This window comes from Schistocerca nitens, chromosome 10 (assembly GCF_023898315.1).
Source record: "Schistocerca nitens isolate TAMUIC-IGC-003100 chromosome 10, iqSchNite1.1, whole genome shotgun sequence".
Lineage (NCBI taxonomy): Eukaryota > Metazoa > Arthropoda > Insecta > Orthoptera > Acrididae > Schistocerca > Schistocerca nitens.
This window is the reverse complement of record NC_064623.1, coordinates 148,861,817-148,889,636: the sequence shown is the minus strand read 5'-3', so window position 1 is coordinate 148,889,636 and position 27,820 is coordinate 148,861,817. Positions and strand designations below refer to the sequence as shown.

The following is a 27,820-nucleotide window of genomic DNA, read 5'->3' as shown; positions in this document are numbered from 1 at the left end:
TATAGATATCACAAAATTGTGTCTGGTACCTGAAAAGTTATTTATAAATTGACCCCCTGTTTACACAGTCGCAGGATTCCACAAACAGCTTATAATGGATCAATCTGATCACCAGTTTCTAATTATTATTAACAAAATTTAATCATTTGAATTTGGATGAGAGCAGCTATTTATAACATGTCTGATGAGTCTTTAGTGCTGAATGAGCACACTGGTGTTTGTTTATGGGCTTGGCTAGTACTTGGATTGATGACTGTCTGGGGAAAAATGAACACCGTTGGTTTTAAGGACACACAATTCACCAAAGTGGTGTCCAATTGCTCAACTTGCACCAGGCCGTGGTGCCACACGATATACACACATCAAAAAAAGTTTTGCATCATTTCGGTTCAGAGAGTTCTGCAACCTGTACAGAAAATTGGAATAGAGATCAACATAAACATCATTTCAGCCCTTTGTATTACTCACGAAAACCACACATTACATGTTGTACCACCATACAGCGAGACCTTCAGAGGTGGTGGTCCAGACTGCTGTACACACTGGTACCTCTAACACCCAGTAGCACGTCCTTTGCATTGATGCATGCCTGTATTCATCGTGGCATGATATCCATCAAGGAACTGTTGGTCCAGATTGTCCCACTCCTCAACGGCGATTCAGCATAGATCACTCCGAGATGCCTGGACACTTCCCTTGTTGAGAGCCCTTCCTGGCACAAAGTAACAATGCACACGCGATTGAACTGCGGTATTGACTGTCTAGGCACGGTTGAACAACAGACAACACAAGCTGTGTACCTCCTTCCCAGTGGAATGACTGGAACCGATCGGCTGTCTGAGACCTCTTTATAATAGGCGCTGCTCATGCATGGTTGTTTACATCTTTGCGTGGGTTTATTGACATCTCTGAACAGTCAAAGGGACTGTGTGTGTGATAGAGTATCCATAGTCAACATCTATCTTCGGGGGTTGTGGGAACTGGGGTGACGCAAAACTTTTGTGTGTGTGTGTGTGTGTGCACACGTACGCAGAGCTGGTTGACTGCTGGGGAGGGGGTGCCAAAATATCTGATGGTTTTGAAAATAAAACAACAATCAGGGGAAAGTGTAAACATTTTTTGGTAAAGATACATTCTCTTTTTTATGGAGAATTAGTATCACTTTATCCTGAGAATAACATATGATAAATATCCATCATTCTGAGTAACACGTTCATGTACTCTGTCTGGAAGAGATAACATAATGCACTACTACATTTTATTTGGGACCTCCCAAATGCACTCATGAATTCAACCTTTCAGTTTATCGATACTGGTTGACAGTTGCTCATAAACTTTCTTCGTTTAAGATAACACCACAAAAAATAATCAGGTTGACCGAATGAGCAAGCCAGTTGATGTGCACTACGTGAGAAATGGCTATTCCTGGAAACATTCCATTCAGGACTGCCATATGAAGACCCACAGTATGGGTTGTTACCCCATCTTGCTGGAACGACAGGTGACAACGGTAATTTACTTTACAATTCAGAAATGTTTGAAAAAGGGCTGCGTGGCACTCAGAATTTATTGCTACAGTGTGGCTAGCTCATAAAAAAGAAGACTGATAATATTTGCTTTTGCAAAACACACTTTCACTCCAGTTCACACATTTACACTTCTGTGCATTGTCCTATCATCAGTTTGCACATTTTGTTTTGTTATTGTGGGATGTGTTTGTGTTTTGTTTGTTTTGATAGTGCTCGAGGAGCCTGCTATCGATCTGTTAGTCTGGTGCTTAAGGGCGGGAGGGAAGGAGGGATCAGGGGAGATTTGGGGGGGGGGGGAGAGGGAGAGAGGGATATATATAACAGAGGGAAACATTCCACGTGGAAAAAATATATCTAAAAAGAAAGATGATGAGACTTACCAAACAAAAGCGCTGGCAGGTCGATAGACACACAAACAAACACAAATATACACACAAAATTCAAGCTTTCGCAACAAACTGTTGCCTCATCAGGAAAGAGGGAAGGAGAGGGAAAGACGAAAGGATGTGGGTTTTAAGGGAGAGGGTAAGGAGTCATTCCAATCCCGGGAGCGGAAAGACTTACCTTAGGGGGGAAAAGGACAGGTATACACTCGCACACACACGCCTCATCAGGAAAGAGGGGAAGGAGAGGGAAAGACGAAAGGATGTGGGTTTTAAGGGAGAGGATAAGGAGTCATTCCAATCCCGGGAGCGGAAAGACTTACCTTAGCGGGAAAAAAGGACGGGTATACACTCGCACACACACACATATCCATCCACACATATACAGACACAAGCAGACATATTTAAAGACAAAAAGTTTGGGCAGAGATGTCAGTCGAGGCAGAAGTGCAGAGGCAAAGATGTTGTTGAATGACAGGTGAGGTATGAGTGGCGGCAACTTGAAATTAGCGGAGATTGAGGCCTGGTGGATAACGGGAAGAGAGGATATATTGAAGAGCAAGTTCCCATCTCCGGAGTTCGGATAGGTTGGTGTTAGTGGGAAGTATCCAGATAACCCGGACGGTGTAACACTGTGCCAAGATGTGCTGGCTGTGCACCAAGGCATGTTTAGCCACAGGGTGATCCTCATTACCAACAAACACTGTCTGCCTGTGTCCATTCATGCGAATGGACAGTTTGTTGCTGGTCATTCCCACATAGAATGCGTCACAGTGTAGGCAGGTCAGTTGGTAGATCACGTGGGTGCTTTCACACGTGGCTCTGCCTTTGATCGTGTACACCTTCCGGGTTACAGGACTGGAGTAGGTGGTGGTGGGAGGGTGCATGGGACAGGTTTTACACCGGGGGCGGTTACAAGGGTAGGAGCCAGAGGGTAGGGAAGGTGGTTTGGGGATTTCATAGAGATGAACTAAGAGGTTACGAAGGTTAGGTGGACGGCGGAAAGACACTATTGGTGGAGTGGGGAGGATTTCATGAAGGATGGATCTCATTTCAGGGCAGGATTTGAGGAAGTCGTATCCCTGCTGGAGAGCCACATTCAGAATCTGATCCAGTCCCGGAAAGTATCCTGTCACGAGTGGGGCACTTTTGTGGTTCTTCTGTGGGAGGTTCTGGGTTTGAGAGGATGAGGAAGTGGCTCTGGTTATTTGCTTCTGTACCAGGTCGGGAGGGTAGTTGCGGGATGCGAAAGCTGTTGTCAGGTTGTTGGTGTAATGCTTCAGGGATTCCGGACTGGAGCAGATTCGTTTGCCACGAAGACCTAGGCTGTAGGGAAGGGACCGTTTGATGTGGAATCGGTGGCAGCTGTCATAGTGGAGGTACTGTTGCTTGTTGGTGGGTTTGATGTGGACGGACGTGTGAAGCTGGCCATTGGACAGGTGGAGGTCAACATCAAGGAAAGTGGCATGGGATTTGGAGTAGGACCAGGTGAATCTGATGGAACCAAAGGAGTTGAGGTTGGAGAGGAAATTCTGGAGTTCTTCTTCACCGTGAGTCCAGATCATGAAGATGTCATCAATAAATCTGTACCAAACTTTGGGTTGGCAGGCCTGGGTAACCAAGAAGGCTTCCTCTAAGCGACCCATGAATAGGTTGGCGTACAAAGGGGCCATCCTGGTACCCATGGCTGTTCCCTTTAATTGTTGGTATGTCTGGTCTTCAAAAGTGAAGAAGTTGTGGGTCAGGATGAAGCTGGCTAAGGTAATGAGGAAAGAGGTTTTAGGTAGGGTGGCAGGTGATCAGCGTGAAAGGAAGTGCTCCATCGCAGCGAGGCCCTGGACGTGCGGGATATTTGTGTATAAGGAAGTGACATCAATGGTTACAAGGATGGTTTCTGGGGGTAACGGATTGGGTAAGGATTCCAGGCGTTCGAGAAAGTGGTTGGTGTCTTTGATGAAGGATGGGAGACTGCATGTAATGGGTTGAAGGTGTTGATCTACGTAGGCAGAGATACGTTCTGTGAGGGCTTGGTAACCAGCTACAATGGGGCGGCCAGGATGATTTCTGAGGATTCCTTGAAGCTCCGCCTGGACATCAGGAATGGGATTACCTTGGCAAACTTTGTATGTGGTGTTGTCTGAAAGCTGACGCAGTCCCTCAGCCACATACTCCCGACGAGCAAGTACCACGGTCGTGGAACCCTTGTCCGCCGGAAGAATGACGATGGACCGGTCAGCCTTCAGATCACGGATAGCCTGGGCTTCAGCAGTGGTGATGCTGGGAGTAGGATTAAGGTCTTTTTAAGAAGGATTGAGAGGCAAGGCTGGAAGTCAGAAATTCCTGGAAGGTTTGGAGAGGGTGATTTTGAGGAAGAGGAGGTGGGTCCCGCTGTGACGGAGGACGGAACTGTTCCAGGCAGGGTTCAATTTGGATTGTGTCTTGGGGAGTTGGATCATTAGGGGTAGGATTAGGATCATTTTTCTTCGTGGCAAAGTGATACTTCCAGCAGAGAGTACGAGTGTAGGACAGTAAATCTTTGACGAGGGCTGTTTGGTTGAATCTGGGAGTGGGGCTGAAGGTGAGGCCTTTGGATAGGACAGAGGTTTCGGATTGGGAGAGAGGTTTGGAGGAAAGGTTAACTACTGAATTAGGGTGTTGTGGTACCAAATTGTGTCGATTGGAATTTTGAGGTTTTGGAGGGAGTGGAGCTGGAAGTGGGAGATTGAGTAGATGGGAGAGACTGGGTTTGTGTGCAATGAGAGGTGGTTGAGGTTTGCTGGAAACGTTGTGAAGGGTGAGTGAGTTGCCTTTCCGGAGGTGCGAAACCAGGAGATTGGATAGTTTTTTGAGGTGAAGGGTGGCATGCTGTTCTAATTTGCGGTTGGCCTGTAGGAGGATGCTCTGAATAGCCGGTGTGGATGTGGGAGAGGAAAGATTGAGGTCTTTTATTAAGGATAGGAGTTGACGGGTGTGTTCATTTGCTGAGTTGATGTGTAGGTGAAGGGTTAGGTGGGTGAGGGCAATGGATTGTTCAGTTTGGAACTGGTATAGGGACTGGTGGAAAGAAGGGTTGCAGCCAGAGATGGGAACTTTAAGTGTGAGGCCTTTGGGGGTTATGCCAAATGTCAGACAAGCCTGAGAAAATAAAATATGCGAGCGTAATCTGGCTACGGTGAAGGCATGTTTGCGGAGGGAATGTAAATAAAACTTAATGGGGTCGTTGTGGGGGTGTTGTGAGGGTGACATGGTATTAGAAGGTGGAAAGTGTAACATGCCCACCTCCTCTTCCTCAAAATCACCCTCTCCAAACCTTCCAGGAATTTCTGACTTCCAGCCTTGCCTCTCAATCCTTCTTAAAAAACCTTAATCCTACTCCCAGCATCACCACTGCTGAAGCCCAGGCTATCCGTGATCTGAAGGCTGACCGGTCCATCGTCATTCTTCCGGCGGACAAGGGTTCCACGACCGTGGTACTTGATCGTCGGGAGTATGTGGCTGAGGGACTGCGTCAGCTTTCAGACAACACCACATACAAAGTTTGCCAAGGTAATCCCATTCCTGATGTCCAGGCGGAGCTTCAAGGAATCCTCAGAACCTTAGGCCCCCTACAAAACCTTTCACCTGACTCCATCAACCTCCTGACCCCACCGACACCCCGCACCCCTACCTTCTACCTTCTTCCTAAAATTCACAAACCTAATCATCCCGGCCGCCCCATTGTAGCTGGTTACCAAGCCCCCACAGAACGTATCTCTGCCTACGTAGATCAACACCTTCAACCCATTACATGCAGTCTCCCATCCTTCATCAAAGACACCAACCACTTTCTCGAACGCCTGGAATCCTTACCCAATCCGTTACCCCCAGAAACCATCCTTGTAACCATTGATGTCACTTCCTTATACACAAATATCCCGCACGTCCAGGGCCTCGCTGCGATGGAGCACTTCCTTTCACGCTGATCACCTGCCACCCTACCTAAAACCTCTTTCCTCATTACCTTAGCCAGCTTCATCCTGACCCACAACTTCTTCACTTTTGAAGACCAGACATACCAACAATTAAAGGGAACAGCCATGGGTACCAGGATGGCCCCTTTGTACGCCAACCTATTCATGGGTCGCTTAGAGGAAGCCTTCTTGGTTACCCAGGCCTGCCAACCCAAAGTTTGGTACAGATTTATTGATGACATCTTCATGATCTGGACTCACGGTGAAGAAGAACTCCAGAATTTCCTCTCCAACCTCAACTCCTTTGGTTCCATCAGATTCACCTGGTCCTACTCCAAATCCCATGCCACTTTCCTTGATGTTGACCTCCACCTGTCCAATGGCCAGCTTCACACGTCCGTCCACATCAAACCCACCAACAAGCAACAGTACCTCCACTATGACAGCTGCCACCGATTCCACATCAAACGGTCCCTTCCCTACAGCCTAGGTCTTCGTGGCAAACGAATCTGCTCCAGTCCGGAATCCCTGAAGCATTACACCAACAACCTGACAACAGCTTTCGCATCCCGCAACTACCCTCCCGACCTGGTACAGAAGCAAATAACCAGAGCCACTTCCTCATCCTCTCAAACCCAGAACCTCCCACAGAAGAACCACAAAAGTGCCCCACTCGTGACAGGATACTTTCCGGGACTGGATCAGATTCTGAATGTGGCTCTCCAGCAGGGATACGACTTCCTCAAATCCTGCCCTGAAATGAGATCCATCCTTCATGAAATCCTCCCCACTCCACCAATAGTGTCTTTCCGCCGTCCACCTAACCTTCGTAACCTCTTAGTTCATCTCTATGAAATCCCCAAACCACCTTCCCTACCCTCTGGCTCCTACCCTTGTAACCGCCCCCGGTGTAAAACCTGTCCCATGCACCCTCCCACCACCACCTACTCCAGTCCTGTAACCCGGAAGGTGTACACGATCAAAGGCAGAGCCACGTGTGAAAGCACCCACGTGATCTACCAACTGACCTGCCTACACTGTGACGCATTCTATGTGGGAATGACCAGCAACAAACTGTCCATTCGCATGAATGGACACAGGCAGACAGTGTTTGTTGGTAATGAGGATCACCCTGTGGCTAAACATGCCTTGGTGCACAGCCAGCACATCTTGGCACAGTGTTACACCGTCCGGGTTATCTGGATACTTCCCACTAACACCAACCTATCCGAACTCCGGAGATGGGAACTTGCTCTTCAATATATCCTCTCTTCCCGTTATCCACCAGGCCTCAATCTCCGCTAATTTCAAGTTGCCGCCACTCATACCTCACCTGTCATTCAACAACATCTTTGCCTCTGCACTTCTGCCTCGACTGACATCTCTGCCCAAACTTTTTGTCTTTAAATATGTCTGCTTGTGTCTGTATATGTGTGGATGGATATGTGTGTGTGTGCGAGTGTATACCCGTCCTTTTTTCCCGCTAAGGTAAGTCTTTCCGCTCCCGGGATTGGAATGACTCCTTATCCTCTCCCTTAAAACCCACATCCTTTCGTCTTTCCCTCTCCTTCCCCTCTTTCCTGATGAGGCAACAGTTTGTTGCGAAAGCTTGAATTTTGTGTGTCTGTCGACCTGCCAGCACTTTCATTTGGTAAGTCACATCATCTTTGTTTTTAGATATATATATATATATATATATGAGAGAGAGAGTAGATGTATTCATCACAAAGAAAATTAATCAACACTCATTTAGCATTTACAGGAAAAACAACACAACAGACACAATCTTACATAAATCATCTAACCACCCATAGGCCCAAAAAGAATCTGCCCTCAGATATATGACGCAAAGATTAAACACAGTACCACTTGACAAACACAACTATAATAAGGAATTGCACATACCAACAAAACTGAGAAAAGAAAAATACAAAAAAAGGAAACAAATGCACAAAACCAGAGATGGACATCACTTGCTACATGTACACATGCGCGCGCGCACACGCGCACACACGCACACACACACACACACACACACACACACACACACACACACACACACACAAAATCGCCACCACTACAGAATGAGAGAACAACACAGAAACTTACCAGACAAGCTGGTACACACTCGCATACAGAAATAAACTGACACACAGAACTGGGAACAGCCTCAAGAAACAAGAAATAAAAATATCATACCAAAGCAACAACTCTTTACAGAAATGTCTAAAATGGGAAGACAAATGGATATCTACCAAAAATCTGACATTTACCAACTCCAGTGTAACAGCTGTGTTGCTCTATATCTAGGACACACAAGCAGAACTTTCAAGATAAGGTATAAGCAACACAAAAAGAGCGTGGAAATATGGCACCAGCCATTCATAATTTGCAGGACACCTCCGTCAAGAAAACCACCACCCTACCGCAATAGAAAAGGTCATGAAAGCAGTCAGACTCAGCAACCAGAAACATCTCCTACACCAACAAGAAAACTTACTAATTCAAAAAGCAATAATAGAGAACACAGACAAAAATCAGCAACCACACGCAATTGAGAAGAAACATATAATAAATGAACAGACAAAAATCAGCAACCACACGCTATTTAAACCAATAAAACAACCTGTGGCACAACATGTAGCTGAACATCACACACTTGATGTCAATTGCTGCTTCACTACCCGAGCCACCTGGATCCTTCCCTCCACCAGCTGCTTTTCTGAACTGCACAGACGTAAATTAGCCTTACAACATGTTCTCCGTTTCCATAATTATCCCAGCCTCAGCCTATGGTAACACATTGTTCCCACAATCTCCACCCAACAGTTTCCACCCCCTCTGTCCTGTTATCTCCTCCCCATTATTATCCCCCACCTTTTTTGTTTGCAGCCCTCTGCCGTCGCAGCCAAATGACTTTCTCCGCTATTCTCCTTTTTTCCCCTCCTCCCAGCCCCACAACCTCCTGATGCTACACCTGTTGGCAGTGTAGTACCTGCACACCCCACTGGACAGTGTTTGTCTCTCTCCCCACTAGTACACTACTATCCCTTCCCCTTCCCCTCCATATTGCAGCTTTCCTCTCATGTGATAGTTACATTCCCAGTTGCATTCCAGTCCGAGATGCTGGAGTTGGAGGACGTGTGTGTGTGTGTGTGTGTGTGTGTGTGTGTGTGTGTGTGTGTGTGTGTGTGGGCACTTGCTTGCTCAAATTCCTACCTGGAGTTTCCACTGTTTGAGAAAAAAGGAACAACTTGTCACATGTTAATTTAGTGACTGAAATCAGAACCAGTGACCCAAAAGGTTGGGAGAAACACAAGTATTTCAGTTACAGTACTTTACATAACCATGGATTATGAGCCAGTTGTGCTTACATTTACAATGTAAAAACAAGTAAACAACTCAAAAATAGAATTTTCTATCAGGGAGTAAAGTTGTATAACAAATTGCCCAAGGAGATGGAAAAATACAACTGTTTAAAAATGCAGCTAAAAACACACTGCACAACTTATGCATATTACACAATTACAAATTACTTAGAGGACTTGCAGTAATGGTCAGTAATGGTCACCACAATACAAAAGCACAATGTAATGCTTTTACAAGAAAATCATGTTCCAAGATCTATAGTGCATGATAGTAATATCTAGTCATTCTCCTGAGCTTACCACATCACTAATCATGGGAGGGGGGGGGGGGTATGCTGACTCAATTTTTCAGACTGAAGAAAAGACATAGAGACATGCATGGGAGACAGTTGCATGTCTGTCAGCCTGAAGTCAGTTTTTTGAACTGACTAGGGTAAGTGCAAGTGGCATAGCAGTACGTTCATGGTACAGGTGTCAACAGCAGACATCAACAGTATTTGCAGTGAAAACTTGGTTTCATATTATAAGTTATCTGGTGCAAACTGAGGACAATTAGGAGAACATTGTAAAATAGGAACCAAGTGAATGAGACAGTGCAGTTCTTCAGACAATGACCCCATATTATGAGGACAGAGTTTGGTCTGTCTGGCCACAGTGATTGAAATTTTCAGTGGTTCTCCTATATATTTCAGGCAAAATGGTTCCTTCAGCAAGGTCTTAGCTGATCACTTGTTCTATCCTCATAAAAACATGCTGATATATACTATTTGTGTGTACAGTAAATTGACAAAAGTCATGGGATGTTGTTGTTGTTGTGGTCTTCAGTCCTGAGACTGGTTTGATGCAGCTCTCCATGCTACTCTATCCTGTGCAAGCTTCTTCATCTCCCAGTACATACTGCAACCTACATCCTTCTGAATCTGCTTAATGTATTCATCCCTTGGTCTCCCTCTACGATTTTTACCCTCCACGCTGCCCTCCAATGCTAAATTTGTGATCCCTTGATGCCTCAAAACATGTCCTACCAACCGATCCCTTCTTCTAGTCAAGTTGTGCCACAAACTTCTCTTCTCCCCAATCCTATTCAATACCTTCTCATTAGTTACGTGATCTACCCACCTTATCTTCAGCATTCTTCTGTAGCACCACATTTCAAAAGCTTCTATTCTCTTCTTGTCCAAACTGGTTATCGTCCATGTTTCACTTCCATACATGGCTACACTCCATACAAATACTTTCAGAAACGACTTCCTGACATTTAAATCTATACTCGATGTTAACAAATTTCTCTTCTTCAGAAACGATTTTCTTGCCATTGCCAGTCTACATTTTATATCCTCTCTACTTCGACCATCATCAGTTATTTTACTCCCTAAATGGCAAAACTCCTTTACTAATTTAAGCGTCTCATTTCCTAATCTAATCCCCTCAGCATCACCCGATTTAATTTGACTACATTCCATTATCCTCGTTTTGCTTTTGTTGATGTTCATCTTATATCCTCCTTTCAAGACACTGTCCATTCCGTTCAACTGCTTTTCCAAGTCCTTTGCTGTCTCTGACAGAATTACAATGTCATCGGCGAACCTCAACGTTTTTACTTCTTCTCCATGGATTTTAATACCTACTCCGAATTTTTCTTTTGTTTCCTTTACTGCTTGCTCAATATACAGATTGAATAACATCGGGGAGAGGCTACAACCCTGTCTCACTCCTTTCCCAACCACTGCTTCCCTTTCATGCCCCTCGACTCTTATAACTGCCATCTGGTTTCTGTACAAATTGTAAATAGTCTTTCGCTCCCTGTATTTTACCACTGCCACCTTCAGAATTTGAAAGAGAGTATTCCAGTTAACGTTGTCAAAAGCTTTCTCTAAGTCTACAAATGCTACAAATGTAGGTTTGCCTTTCCTTTATCTTTTTTCTAAGATAAGTCGTAAGGTCAGTATTGCCTCACGTGTTCCAACATTTCTACGGAAGCCAAACTGATCTTCCCCAAGGTCCGCTTCTACTGGTTTTTCCATTCGTCTGTAAAGATTTCGCGTTAGTATTTTGCAGCTGTGACTTATTAAACTGATAGTTCGGTTATTTTCACATCTGTCAACACCTGCTTTCTTTGGGATTGGAATTATTATATTCTTCTTGAAGTCTGTGGGTATTTCGCCTGTCTCATACATCTTGCTCACCAGATGGTAGAGTTTTGTCATGACTGGCTCTCCCAAGGCCATCAGTAGTTCTAATGGAATGTTGTCTACTCCCGGGGCCTTGTTTCGACTCAGGTCTTTCAGTGCTCTGTCAAACTCTTCACGCAGTATCTTATCTCCCATTTCATCTTCATCTACATCCTCTTCCATTTCCATAATATTGTCCTCAAGTACATCGCCCTTGTATAAACCCTCTATATACTCCTTCCACCTTTCTTCTTTCCCTTCTTTGCTTAGAACTGGGTTGCTATCTGAGCTCTTGATATTCATACAAGTGGTTCTCTTCTCTCCAAAGGTCTCTTTAATTTTCCTGTAGGCAGTATCTATCTTACCCCTGGTGAGACAAGCCTCTACATCCTTACATTTGTCCTCTAGCCATCCCTGCTTAGCCATTTTGCACTTCCTGTCAATCTCATTTTTGAGACGTTTGTATTCCTTTTTGCCTGCTTCATTTACTGCATTTTTATATTTTCTCCTTTCATCAATTAAATTCAATATTTCTTCTGTTACCCAAGGATTTCTATTATCCCTCGTCTTTTTACCTACTTGATCCTCTGCTGCCTTCACTACTTCATCCCTCAGAGCTACCCATTCTTCTGCTACTGTATTGCTTTCCCCCATTCCTGTCAATTGTTCCCTTATGCTCTCCCTGAAACTCTCTACAACCTCTGGTTCTTTCAGTTTATCCAGGTCCCATCTCCTTAAATTCCCACCTTTTTGCAGTTCCTTCAGTTTCAATCTGCAGTTCATAACCAATAGATTGTGGTCAGAATCCACATCTGCCCCTGGAAATGTCTTACAATTTAAAACCTGGTTCCTAAATCTCTGTCTTACCATTATATAATTATCTGATACCTTTTAGTATCTCCAGGATTCTTCCAGGTATACATGGGATATCTCATAATATTGTACCAGATCATCTTATACCCGTTATAGTGCACAAATTCGATGTGGCACAGACTCATCAAGTCATAGGAAGTCACCAGCAGAAATATAGACCCTTGCTGCCTCTATAGCTGTCCATAATTGCGAAAGTGTTGCCGGTGCAGGATTTTGTACGCAAGCTGACCTCTTGATTATTTCCCACAAATGTTCAATTGGTGGCCAAATCATTCGCTCGAACTACCCAGAATGTTCTTCAAACCAATCACGAACAATTGTGGCACAGTGTCATGGTACATTGTCGCCTATAGAAATTCTGTATGGTTTGGTAACACGAAGTCCACGAATGGCTGCAAATAGTCTCCAATTAGCCCAATACAACCATTGCCAGTCAGTGATCAATTCAGTTGGATCCATTATAAGTAAATATGGCACACACCATTACGAAGTCACTACCAGCTTGCAACGTGCATTGTTAACAACTTGGGTCCTTGACTTCATGGGCTCTGCGCCACACTCAAACCCTACCATCAGCTCTTACCAACTGAAATCAAGACTCACCTGACCAAGCCACAATTTCCCAGCCACCTAGGGTCCAACCGATATGGTCACCAGCCCAGGACACGCACTGCAGGCAACACTGTGCTGTGGTATCGGTCATCTGCTGCCACATTTTGCTGCACTGTCCTTGTGGATACGTTTGTCATACATTCCAAATTGATTCCTGCAGTTACTTCATGCAATGTTGCTGGTCTGTTAGCACTGACAACTCTACGCAAATGCCACTGCTCTCGCTTGTTAAGTGAAAGCAGTCGGCCACTGAAATGTCTGTGGTAAGTGATGAGAGGTAACGCCTGAAATCTGGTATTCTCGGCACACTCTTGACACTGTGGACTGCAGACTATTGAATTCCCAAACAATTTCTGAAATGGGGTGTCCCATGCGTCTAGCTCCGACTGCCATTCCTTGTTCAAAGTCTGTTAATTCCCACCGTGTGGCCGTAATCATGTCGGAAACTTCTTTACATGAATCACTGAGTACAAATGACAGCTCCGCCAATGCACTTCCCTTTTATGCCTTGTGTATGCGATACTACCACCATCTGCATATATGCATATCATTATACTATGACTTTTACCCCCTCAGTGTATATTTTCATTGCACATGATCCCATCAATGGGAGTTAATCCCTGTATGAATAAATAAATAAAAATATTTCATAAACTATTTTCGGATGAGTGGTGCGTTGTGCGATGAATTATTACTGTTGATAAGATGTTAAACAATGAAGCAAAATATACTGAGAGATGCAATCACATTTGACTAGAGATTAGGAGCCAATTTCGAGATTTCTAGCAAACATGTAAGTCAATCAAATACTCGAAGTTTAGTGCTGTAACATTAGCAAACACAATTAGGAAAATTGCTATGGAAAATGCAGCAAACATTTATGCCCAGGGAAAATATATTCACGTAATTACGTTAAAACATTCTTCAGTTATCTGGTGAAACTGACATGCATTTCACAGACATCTTACTAATCATTGCATATGATGTACTTTTTGAAGTGTAAGTACTTCTCCACACTGCCATGTAATTAAACAAGACAATATTATGTTTTCAAATAAATAAAGAAATGACACAATGAATCCTTCAGTGACCACCCTACAATCATAAATATAATGGCTACTCCCACATAGGCACATAAAATTGTCTTGTGTGCATGTCTTTTAATTCCACATAAGCAGAAATTTCATTTTTTTTTTTAATTATCTATGTATTCCTTTGAAGACTTAACTGCACAAAGACTTTGTTTCTGAGTGACACACTATGAATTCAAGCATCATCTCTTCGCTCATTTTAAGAAGTAGAGCAGTGAACCACCTACATCTAGAACAAGGAATAAAGACAAAATGAAAACCAACAGTGCACACTAATACAATGTGCCTGGTTCATGAAGCTCTGTTACCATCTGAAATGTGAATATTGTCAAATCATATTCAACCTCAAAAGCACAGTATGTCTTGAAAATTACTGAGAATATTTTGGGACCATCAATATTTTTGTCATTGACAATGCAGCAATATGTGCCCTTACTTAGACAGTCGGTATGTTGAAGGTTTGAAAATATTATAGATGTGAGGGCCAATTTGGAGAATTTTTTATCGAAGGACTGCACACATTTGTTTTTGAAATAATATCTGTCACTGTTACTTATTGTCATATATAAATGCATGGACGGACACACACACACACACACACACACACACACACACACACACACACACACACACACAGAGAGAGAGAGAGAGAGAGAGAGAGAGAGAGAGAGAGAGGAAGAGGAAGAGGGGCAGGGAGACAGAGGGGGAGGGAGGAAGGGGCGGGGGGGAGGGAGGAAGGGGTGGGGGGGGGGAGGGAGAGATGTGTAGGTAGGTTTTGGGCATGTGTAAACAATCTGCTAGAGACAGAAATATGGAACAGTGCTGAAGTCTCAGTAATGTCCAGGAATGATTTGAAAGCAGTCACACTTACTTCCACATCACCTGCTGCGAGGCCTTTGGAATTCGATGAACATGGATACCATGACCCAGTCTTCTTGGTCTTCAGCTGCTCCGGGGACCGAGACCGGAACATCCTGCCACGTGAACAGATACCCCTCTTATTCCCTTGCGGTATTAAGGTTCCATATTGGACTCTATACCGGCTCATATTGGCAGTTTAAGACCTGCAGTATATAATCAATAAAATGTTAGCTGTTAACAGCATGCCCATATTAATGACCAATAACTTAGCATAAAGCTAAAGAATAAGTGTATACTGTCTGAAAATCTACCATGCAGCTTACTTTCAATTTCCCAGAATATATTTATGATAGTTTAATTAATAACTCATATTGGTAGTTTTTCAATTATTAGTACTGTATTCTGCTCCAGGAAGTAATATTCTTGATCACTTACGTATTTACATATATTATTACTAATTTTTTATAGTATTAGCTCAAGTGCAACAAGTGAAATAATAGGGTGGAGACAGAAAAGACTTGCAGGAAACTACAAAGAAGTAACAAATTCTTTACAGCAATAGAGTTTTCACATCAAGATTGCAGTAATAAACAGAAATTCCTATATCAAGAAATCAAAGCAGTACTAGCCGGACAAACTAAAAAATTGTTCATCAGTAGATACATTAAGGGTAAAAGAGTGCTTATGGTGTCAACGGCTGTTGTCTTCCATGCTAATGATAGTAACAACTTGTGTGATGTGATGTGTTGTGGGAACTGAATACAACAAATTGTGAGTCAGTTGTCAATATGAAATTACAATGTGCATTTATAATAATTCTCTATGGTTCGTAATAAAATTAGGTAGTATTTTGATCAATTACATCAGAATTTAATCACATCATTGCAAAACTGAAAATACAACATATATGGAGTTACTGCAATGATGAACATATATCTTGGGCTACCCTACACATCCATATATTACAGCAATCTTATTTTCATGTTGAGATTCGTTGGCTTCACAAACTGACAAGCAAATTTCCACTTTCCAACCCAAAAATGGCTCGTCCTTACTACTGGTCAGTCTGTCAGCACATAGTTTTATTCCATTCAGTAGCTAAATACAAAAACCAGTAACCAACCTAAAAATCCAGTAAAAGTTATTTTGGCACTCTCCATATTGAAAACAAACTTAACTGATTCATATTTTCTGCCAAAAGCAGTCATTAGATACAGACTTACTCATTGACTACTGTACACTATAACCTGGTTGCCTGCTACCACTGCCAGTGAATTGCCAATATCACCACACAACACAACAACTGTTAAGTACACTTTAGCCTAGATTAAATAAACACTTGGTACCGCTATTTACATTTCAGAACAATACTACTAACTACACTATTTCTGTGACAATTACCTCCTTACATTCCTGGGAGACAAAAAACTGCGTCACCAATAAGTACAAAACACAACATACTTAAAATACATCAACCGCAGTTGCAGCATACAAACTGCTGTCTTACAAATTTTCACTCTGGATCTCTCCACTACTTCCGGAGCAAGCAGCAATTAACGATTCATGAGAAGCAGGAACTCTGGAAAAAATTTCATTACTCACATTTTCACTACATTGTATGTTCAGTAGTTCTGAATAGATTTCACTGACACCACTTCATTCACTGTATCTTCACTGATGTTATTGCTATTGTCTCCATCCATTTCAGTTCAGTGGATTTAATTCAAATGATTTGCTTAAATAGTTCTCAGTGAAGTACTCATGCAGTTCTTTAATAATTCTTCATGTTCCACAATTCTTGAATTTTACCCGCTGCATTTTATATTTTGTAACAAACTATTTACATAACTTTATGTCATCTGCCACTGTCAAATAGTGTGATCTGTGGTGTCAAAATTTGTGGATAAAAAAACTTAGGTCAAGTTTGCTAAAATTCCTTTATTGATTACCGTACTAGTTTCAGCTCAGTGACAGATCCCAAATACATGGAATATCATATAAGAGATGAGCAATAGCAAAATACATTTAATATTCAAACTTCCATTACATGAAACATATCAATAAAAATTATTACTTAATTCTGTGTGTATCAGCCACCAGGCATTACTCACCACCACCACCACCACCACCACCACCACCACCACCATCTGTTGAGCTGAATAGTTCTTGTTGTCATGCACACATTGAAAAATTTTCTAGATCGTGATCAAAAATAAAAACATACCACTTATCCAAATATGCTTTGACACGTCTTTATTTTTGTCACAACCTATGCATTTTTCAGCGTGTACATGACAACAAGAGTGATTCAGCTCAACACATTACGACAATGTGTAATGTCTGGTGGCAGACAGACACAGAATTAAGTAATAATTTTTACTGGTATGTATCAAATTATGTAAGTTTAAATATCAAATGAATTTCACAATTGTTCTCCTCTTATATGCTATTTTCTATATTTTTAATCTGAAAAGGCCTCCGCAATGAGGTGTAACTATCAATCAATAAAGGAATTTTAGTGACTGTGGTGCAAAAAAGAGACAGAGTTGCAACTAATATGGGTGTTTGTTTAGTAGCTGACCAGTTTTGGGCTAAGCCCATTCTCAAACCAACCTATGTATAAAAGTAAAAATTACAATTTATCCAAACACATGTTTGCTTTAAATATGAGTGCAGAGCATAAATGGACAGCACAACACAACACCACATACCAATGTTTGCCCTACAAAATGTCTGACAAAATAGCAGTAAACGAAATGCATACGTATGCGTATGGTCCAAAGTAACATTTGTTAATGAATTATACTGGTCAAATTGGAAGCTACTAGGAAACCTAAGGGGGGGGGGGGGGGGGGGGAGGGCTCTTTGGGCTGTGATTATTTTATTTTGGGAAATATTGTTTCCATAGCAATTCACAGTCTTAAAAAACAAGCAGTGTATGAAACAGATTACATAACGTGTGTGGTACATACATACACTTTGTAAACATGCTTATCTACACACACAAAATATGATGTAATACTAAGCCCTAACTTACAGATCCAAAGAGGGTAAGATCTACAAGGCATAAGGCATGAAAATGTCAATATGTCTTCATTGAATTACAACGCTGCATTGCTACATTGTAGCCTACATAGCGCTGCCATTCCATAGCACAGTTGTGGCAAAGATGCCAAACATGAGCGCAAACCGCAAACAAATGTTTAAACAAATTTTAAAAAAACATGCCATTAAAAGATATCTACAAACCTAGTTATTTTTTTACACTTTTAGATTAAAAATGTACCTGTATATGTCATGCATAAAGAGAGATACAACAGTAAGATCACATGCAGAAGTAATTACATGAAATAAAAAGTAATGATCTAAAACAGTAACATCTGAGCAGTCAATACAATTCCCATGATAGGAAGCATGATAGGAAGGAGGAAGGGGACTTAAAGGAAAGCAGGCGGTGGAAAAGAAAGCAGGCGGTGGAAAGGAAAGCAGGCGGTGGAAAGGAAGTGGATGAGCTGAAAGGGTTAGAATAGGGCAAGAAAAGCTCGGGAGTGGAGGGGAGAGGGTATGTGCCCGAGGGAGGGAGGGGGGGTTGGCAGGAAAGCCGGAAAAGGTGGCAAGAGGGAGTCTAAATTGAATATTCTACCGAAGTAAGGTGTAACGCTTATTTACAAATGTGCAAATTACTGATGAGCCTAAAATGTAAGCTATGTGTTACAATAAACATTTTACACAATTATATGGGGTGATTATAATTAAAGTTAAACTTTTTAGAAATAACACCACTGGTCAGAATGAGGTCAAATTGCAACAGAATATTATCGGAGAAGGGGGAAAACATAAGGCAAGAGAAAAAAAAAAAAAAAGTGAAAATTGATCAATAGATGGTGCTGTATATGTCAGAATATGTAAATGAAAACACCTGTCATGCGCACGACCCATTTAAGTTGGTATAAACACACTGAGTACATGGCTTTTCCTCCTTTTGCATTTGCTACGTTTGCCGAAACTGTCTCAATGCATGATCATGCTGTATGTGTAAAGCTGGATTACAAGAATGATGACTGTGCACACATAACTCTGCAGAAGTTCTGGACACTGATGGGTTTGAAAAAAGGCATTCGTATGATGACTGCCATGGGTCTAGAGAAAATGATTCGGAAATTCGAAAAGACGGGTTCCTTTGGTGTGTAACCTGGTAGAGGGAGGAAATGAATTGATTTGATGTCAGTGGAAGCAATCACCACAGCAATGCAGGAGGAGACGAGTGGTAGTGTGTAAATGTGTAGTGCACCGAGAACTGCCTAAACATTGGACATACCCGTGAGCACAGTACATAAAATCCTATGAAACATCCTTCTTTGCTATCCATTCAAAATTAGCGATGTGCACAAGCTGCTTCCTGCTGAGCTGCCAGCAAGAGAGACCTTTGCTTTAGGATTCCTTGCTTGCATGGAAGTGGACAATGTTTGGCTGTGGAAGATTTTGTGGACAGACAAAGCCCACTTCCATCTGACAGGATATGTCAATACACAGAACTGTCAAATATGGGCAACAGAAAATCCACACGCAAGTCAACCAGTACCACTTCATCCTGAAAAGGCCACTGTGTGGTGCAGGTTTACGGCATCATTTATCATTGGGCCATAGTTTTTCGAAGAGACAGGTGCTTCTGGTCCTGTTACCTGTACCGACACTGCTAAGCTCTACGAGTGTATTTCGCACAACCACATCATTCCAGCTCTCTAACAGTGTGGATGTATAGATGGGATAATTTTGATGCAAGATGGAACACCTCCGCACATAGCAACTCCAGTTAAGCAGCTGCTGTAGCGCCATTTCGGAAATGCTAGAATTATCAGCCACCATTTCCCTATAGCCTGGCCGTGCCGATCACCTGTCTTAATCCTTTTGACTTCTGGCTGTGGGGCTATTTGAAATATGTTGTGGTCAGTGTTCCGATTGCAAACTTAGCTGCATTGAAGGCACACATTGTGCAACACATTCTGAATGTGACCCTAGAAACACTTCGATCAGCTGTGGAACATGCTGTTTCTCGATTTCAACTTTTTGCAGTGAACAGTGGACATCATATTGAACATGTTTTGCACCAGTCACATGGAATTTAATACTCCCAATTTGATTGAGCTTTTTATGCCATTTTTGGCCTAAGGACAATTAAAAACCAACATGAGTGATGCTTTTTATGTGATTTTTTACCTCAGGATAGTCAAAAACCGATTTTTTCCCATTTGATGTGAGATGACCTAGCCATGGTAGATGGGCTTGCATAGCTAACAGTATCACATCTACACACCCATGCACACTGAGTAATACAATCTGTTTAATGTCAGACGTACACCTTAGACGTTGTTGTACGATTCATTTGTCTTTTTAGTCAACCACTATTAAATTATGATGCTTCCAGCACCATCTATAGCTGCATTTTGTAACTATTTATTTTTCTTCTGTCATACATTTTCCCCCATCTCCGGTTATATTCTGTTGCAATTTGGCATCATTCTGACCAGTGGTGTTATTTCTACAACAGTTTGAAAGTTTAACCCTATACATAAAATTATTTTTAGAAAAACGGTGTACCATAAAATAAAATGACTGAACATAGTGGCTGGAATTTAACACTGCCAAGCATAGGCTGCTCTCACTGTATACAGGACAAACATTTCAAGCTATATTGTAAATACCCGCAACACTGTGTGAGTAAGAACACAAATCTTTTCAAGAAGGTATAATTAAGTGATTAAAGTAAATAACAAAATTATAAATAAGGAAAGACATAGGGAGCAGAAAGGGGAGGCTAAAGTGCAAAAGATTTCTAAGATGAAGATATAGCCTATTAGGGTACAATAAGTATTCAAAACTAAACAGGATATAAATGAGCATAAATTACAATCTGAATACATCAAACTGAATAAAATAGCACACAGTAGCAACTGCTACACAATCTAACGTGCATAAGCCATTCTCAAGGCTAAAAACATAATGACACTTGGAAAACTACATCACCTCAAACACTTCTAAAACCAATTCATTTTAGAGAAGATGACTTCTTACTGAAAATTGATTCAACAATCAACATGCACAGAAGGTTTTCAAAGGTAACAAAGGGCTCTAAGGAAGTGGGCTGTAGTGCAGATGTGGAGTTAAGATGGGGAGGAAGGAAAGGTGAGCAAAGGACAAGTAGGAAGCCTGAGGAACTGGCAGGGTGTGGGAGGGGGGGGGGGGGGGGTTACAAGAAGGAAAAGTTGTAGAAAGGGAAATTGGGTGCAAAGGGTGATTGGCAGCAGGTGGTGGTTCGGGGGAATGTACGTGAGACAAACATTCTATTCAGGGTGTACATAAAGTCTGGGAACACTTTCAATTATTTATTGCACAAGAACTAAACACCGTACAGATGTCACACATATTGCATTTGAAGAGAAACTCCGGGAGTTTTTTTTCTTTCTTTTTTTACAAACATTCGATATGCAAACCACGAGTGACCCGGCATATGTCAATACAGTAATCGAATTATTGCCATACCCCTCCCAGCATGGCATCATCAACTGTGGCAGTCGTTTCCCATATTCTCTCTCGGAGCTCTGCTACATCACGTGGTAGAGGCAATACATACACCAGATCTTTAATGTGTCCCCACAGAAAAAAGGCACACGGAGTGAGAGATGGTGATCGGGAAGGCCATTTCGTGAAACAGCTCGCTCCGCACCTGATCTCAGCATGTTTGCAACTAGTACTGACTATCAGCAAATTACCAAACTACGCTGTGGCGGTATACACGAAAACAAGCTTTCAGGGTTTCTCTTCAAAATTACATATGTATAATACCTGTACAATGTTTGGTTATTGTGCAGTAAATAATTGAAAGTGTTTCCAGACTTTAAGTACACCCTGTATAATTGCAGAAATATGGATTATAGCACATTCCTAAAGAGAGCAAAGGATCTGTTAAACAAAACGTCTACAAGTTCATTTTGAATTTGGTTCCTTGGGAGTGTATCACCTACTACACAGGCCAAACAGGTAGAAATTTTATCATCTGTTATAAAGAGAATTTTAACCCGAACAATAACGCCACATTCAATTAACATCTCCTAAAGGGGCCCCATTCCATCGATAATACAGATAGTACTTTAGAAGTCAAGCATTATGCAACAAGGGGGATGCAGATGGTTGTCAGTGACAATTGGAAATTTTAAGAACAAAAGAAAAGAACCTGATAAAATTCTAAATGAACAAATAGATTTTCAGTTTAACAGATTCTTTGCTCTCTTCATGAAAGTGCTGTAATCCATTTTTCTGCAATTATTTAGACTGTCTCCCACCCCCCTCTCACCATGGGCTCCCTATTCCCCCTGTGTTCCCACTTTCAATATGTCATCTTTCCCAAAACTTTTGCTTCTCATTATGAACCCCCCTTCCCCCCAACTGCAACCCAATTTCCCCAGCCTTCCTGTTTCTCATTCTCCCCTCCCGTCCTTTCTTTAGGATCTCTCTTATCCTTTCTCTCTGCCCTCACTCCCCGCCGACTACGCCTGCCTCCTTCCCATCACCATGCAACAATGCCCTTCCTCCCACATTAGGTTGTATACCAGTTGCTACAGTGGGCTATTTTATTCAATTGTATTCGAATTGTAATTTATGATCATTTATATCCTGTATATATACAGAAACCAGATGGCAGTTATAAGAGTCGAGGGACATGAAAGGGAAGCAGTGGTTGGGAAGGGAGCGAGACAGGGTTGTAGCCTGTCCCCGACGTTATTCAATCTGTATATTGAGCAAGCAGTAAAGGAAACAATAGAAAAATTCGGAGTAGGTATTAAAGTCCATGGAGAAGAAATAAAAATGTTGAGGTTCGCCAATGACATTGTAATTCTGTCAGAGACAGCAAAGGACTTGGAAGAGCAGTTGAACGGAATGGACAGTGTCTTGAAAGGAGGATATGAGATGAACATCAACAAAAGCAAAACGAGAATAATGGAATGTAGTGGAATTAAGTCGGGTGATGCTGAGGAAATTAGATTAGGAAATGAGACACTTAAAGTAGTAAAGGAGTTTTGCTATTTGGGCAGCAAAATAACTGATGATGGTCGAAGTAGAGAGGATATAAAATGTAGACCGGCAATGGCAAGAAAAGCGTTGCTGAAGAAGAGAAATTCGTTAACATTGAGTATAGATTTAAGTGTCAGGAAGTCGTTTCTGAAAGTATTTGTATGGAGTGTAGCCATGTATGGAAGTGAAACATGGACGATAAATAGTTTGGACAAGAAGAGAATAGAAGCTTTCGAAATGTGGTGCTACAGAAGAATGCTGAAGATTAGATGGATAGATCACATAACTAATGAGGAGGTATTGAACAGAACTGGGGAGAAGAGGAGTTTGTGGCACAACTTGACAAGAAGAAGGGACCGGTTGGTAGGACATGTTCTGAGGCATCAAGGGATCACCAATTTAGTACTGGAGGGCAGCGTGGAGGGTAAAAATCGTAGAGGGAGACAAAGAGATGAATACAATAAGCAGATTCAGAAGGATGTAGGTTGCAGTAAGTACTGGGAGATGAAGAAGCTTGCACAGGATAGAGCAGCATGGAGAGCTTCATCAAACCAGTCTCAGGACTGAAGACAACAACAACAACAACAACATATCCTGTATAGTCTAAATACTAACTGCACCTTACTTACCTATGATCTTCATCCTAGATGTCTTTAGCACTTTAGCCTCCCTCCATCTGCTCCCTATGTCTTTCCTTATTTATAATTTAGAAAATTTAAAAAGGGAAATGGATAGGTTAAAGTTAGATATAGTGGGAATTAGTGAAGTTCGGTGGCAGGAGGAACAAAACTTCTGGTCAGGTGAATACAGGGTTATAAATACAAAATCAAATAGGGGTAATGCAGGAGTAGGTTTAATAATGAATAAAAAAATAGGAGTGCGGGTAAGCTACTACAAACAGCATTGTGAACGCATTATTGTGGCCAAGATAGAGACGAAGCCCAGGCCTACTACAGTAGTACAAGTTTATATGCCAACTAGCTCTGCAGATGTTGAAGAAATTGATGAAATGTATGATGAGATAAAAGAAATTATTCAGGTAGTGAAGGGAGACGAAAATGTAATAGTCATTGGTGACTGGAATTCGACAGTAGGAAAAGGGAGAGATGGAAACATAGTAGGTGAATATGGATTCGGGGTATGAACTGAAAAAGGAAGTCGTCTGGTAGAATTTTGCACAGAGCATAACTTAATCATAGCTAACACTCGGTTCAAGAATCATAAAAGAAGGTTGTATACGTGAAAGAATCCTGGAGATACTAGAAGGTATCAGATAGATTATATGATGGTAAGACAGAGATTTAGAAACCAGGTTTTAAATTGTAAGACATTTCCAGGGGCAGGTGTGGACTCTGACCAAAATCTATTGGTTATGAACTGTAGATTAAAACTGAAGAAACTGCAAAAAGGTGGAAATTTAAGGAGATGGGATCTGGAGAAACTGATTAAACCAGAGGTTGTACAGAGTTTCAGGGAGAGCACAAGGGAACAATTGACAGGAATGGGGGAAAGAAATACAGTAGAAGAAGAATGGGTAGCTCTGAGAGATGAAGTAGTGAAGGCAGCAGAGAATCAAGTATGTAAAAAGGCGAGGGCTGGTAGAAATCCTTGGGTAACAGAAGAAATATTGAATTTAATATATGAAAGGAGTAAATATAAAAATGCAGTAAATGAAGCAGGCAGAAGGGAATACAAACGTCTCAAAAATGAGATCGACAGGAAGTGCAAAATGGCTAAGCAGGGATGGCTAGAGGACAAATGTAAAGATATAGAGGCTTATCTAATTAGGGGTAAGATAGATACTGCCTACAGGAAAATTAAAGAGCCCTTTGGAGAAAAGAGAACCACTTGTATGAATATCAAGAGCTCGGATGGAAACCCAGTTCTAAGCAAAGAAGGGAAAGCAGAAAGGTGGAAGGAGTATATAGAGGGTCTATACAAGGGCGATGTATTTGAGGACAATATTATGGAAATGGAAGAGAATGTAGATGAAGATGAAATGGGAGATATGATACTGCGTGAAGAGTTTGACAGAGCACTGAAAGACCTAAGTTGAAACAAGGCCCCGGGAGTAGACAACATTCCATTAGAACTACTGACAGCCTTGGGAAAGCCAGTCCTGACAAAAATCTACCATCTTCTGTGCAAGATATATGAGACAGGTGAAATACCCTCAGACTTCAAGAAGAATATAATAATTTCAATCCCAAAGAAAGTAGGTGTTGAGAGGTGTGAAAATTACCGAACTATCAGTTTAATAGGTCACAACTGTAAAATACTAACGCGGATTCTTTACAGACGAATGGAAAAACTGGTAGAAGCCGACCTCGGGGAAGATCAGTTTGGATTCCGTAGAAATATTGGAACACGTGAGGCAATACTGACTCTACAACTTATCTTAGAAGAAAGATCAAGGAAAGGCAAACCCACATTTCTAGAATTTGTAGACTTAGAAAAAGCTTTTGACAATGTTGGCTGGAATACTGTCTTTCAAATTCTAAAGGTGGCAGGGGTAAAATTCAGGGAGCGAAAGGCTATTTACAATTTGTACAGAAACCAGACGGCAGTTATAAGAGTCGAGGGGCATGAAAGGGAAGCAGTGGTTGGGAAGGGAGTGAGACAGGGTTGTAGCCTCTCCCCGATGTTATTCAATCTGTATATTGAGCAAGCAGTAAAGGAAACAATAGAAAAATTTGGAGTAGGTATTAAAATCTATGGAGGAGAAATAAAAACATTGAGGTTTGCCGATGACATTGTAATTCTGTCAGAGACAGCAAAGGACTTGGAAAAGCAGTTGAACGGAATGGACAGTGTCTTGAAATGAAGATATAAGAGGAACATCAACAAAAGCAAAACGAGGACAATCGAATGTAGTGGAATTAAGTCGGGTGATGCTGAGGGAATTAGATTAGGAAATAAGACACTTAAAGCAGTAAAGGAGTTTTGCTATTTGGGGAGCAAAATAACTGATGATGTTCGAAGTAGAGAGGATATAAAATGTAGACTGGCAATGACAAGGAAAGCGTTTCTGAAGAAGAGAAATTTGTTAACATCGAGTATAGATTTAAGTGTCAGGAAGTCGTTTTTGAAAGTATTTGTATGGAGTGTAGCCATGAATGGAAGTGAAACATGGACGATAAATAGTTTGGACAAGAAGAAAATAGAAGCTTTTGAAATGTGGTGCTACAGAAGAATGCTGAAGATTAGATGGGTAGATCACATAACTAATGAGGAGGTATTGAATAGAATTGGGGAGAAGAGGAGTTTGTGGCACAACTTGACAAGAAGAAGGGACCGGTTGGTAGGACATGTTCTGAGGCATCAAGGGATAACAAATTTAGCATTGGAGGGCAGTGTGGAGGGTAAAAATCGTAGAGGGAGACCAAGAGATGATTACACTAAGCAGATTCAGTTGGATGTAGGTTGCAGTAAGTACTGGGAGATGAAGAAGCTTGCACAGGATAGGGTAGCATTGAGAGCTTCATCAAACCAGTCTCAGGACTGAAGACCACCACAACAACAACAACAATAATTTTATTACTTACTTTTAATCACTAACGGTGTAATGTGGGTGCCTCTTACTAAGTCTACTTTTGGTAAGACTATGCCTTCCAGAAACATTTGTGTGCTTACTCACTCAACATTGTGGGCATTCACAATACTGTTTGGAATGTTTGTCCTATATGCCTTGAGAGCAACTTGTGCCTGAAAGAGGTAACTCCCAGTCATTATGTTTTATCGTTTTACTTCATGGTACGTATACAGTGTGGTGTCACCGCTAGACACCACACTTGCTAGGTGGTAACTTAAATCGGCCGCGGTCCTGTAGTACATGTCGGACCCGCGTGTCGCCACTGTGTAATCGCAATCCTAGCGCCACCACATGGCAGGTCACAAGACACGGACTAGACCTCGCCCCAGTTGTACGGACGACATAGCTTGCGACCAGACCTACCAAGTCTTCCTCTCATTTGCCGAGAGACTGATAGAATAGCCTTCAGCTTATTCCATAGCTACTACCTAGCAAGGCGCCATTTGTATCAGTGCTTATAGCTTACTACTATTCAAGAGATGTATTCCAACAAGAGAATAAAGTTAAGTATATTATTCCAGCTCCGTACTTTTCTTCTTATTCATTAATAAGTCTCATGTTCCAGTACTTCACGCCCGTCTGCGTTAGTTTAGCGTGCACTTTCAGCCACTTCGATCTACAAGGTGTTGGCCCAGCTGCCGACACATCATACAGTTTTTCCAAAAATATTTTTATGTGGAAAATATTTATGGTAATGCATAGCTTATATTTTATATGGTATATTTATCAGTGGTTTATTCATTTGGAAATAAACATTGCAGCTTACTTTGCTAGAATCCTCAACTTAGACTCCCCCTTGCCACCTTTTCCCATCTCCTTCCTCCCCCTCCGTTTCTGAGTTTCGCCCGCCACATTCAAACCCTTTCATCACACCCTGGGAATTGTATTGGCTACTCGGATGCTAGTGTTTGTATAATTACTGTTTATTTTATGTAATTAATTATGCAGGTAATCTTATTGTTGTATCTCTCTCTATGCATGATACAGACTGGTCCATTTTTAATTCAAAAGTGTAAAAAATAACTATGCTTGTGCATGTCTTTTAATGGCATGTTTTTTTTTAAACTTTGTTTAAACATTTGTTTGCGATCTATGCTCATGTTTGGCAAGTTTGCCACAACTGTGCTACGGAATGGCAATACTATGTAGACTACAATATAGCAACGCTGCATTACAATTCCCTGATGACATATTGACATTTTCATGCCTTATGGCATGCAGGCCTTACCCTCTGTGGATCTGTAAGTTAGGGCTTAGTATTACACCGTATTTTGTGGATGTACATAAGCACACATACAAAATATATGTATGTGGCACATA

General features: G+C 41.7%; 1 protein-coding gene across 1 annotated transcript in view; it reads right to left on the bottom strand.

Annotated features, from left to right (window-relative positions):
* LOC126210053 (BTB/POZ domain-containing protein 17) overlaps positions 1-27,820 on the bottom strand; it is a 141,103-nt gene that overhangs the window by 109,358 nt on the left and 3,925 nt on the right. Inside the window, exon 2 of the mRNA XM_049939170.1 lies at positions 14,849-15,041. Within this exon, the coding sequence (XP_049795127.1) occupies positions 14,849-15,025 (177 nt within the window). The 5' untranslated portion in view covers positions 15,026-15,041. The remainder of the gene's footprint in view (positions 1-14,848; positions 15,042-27,820) is intronic.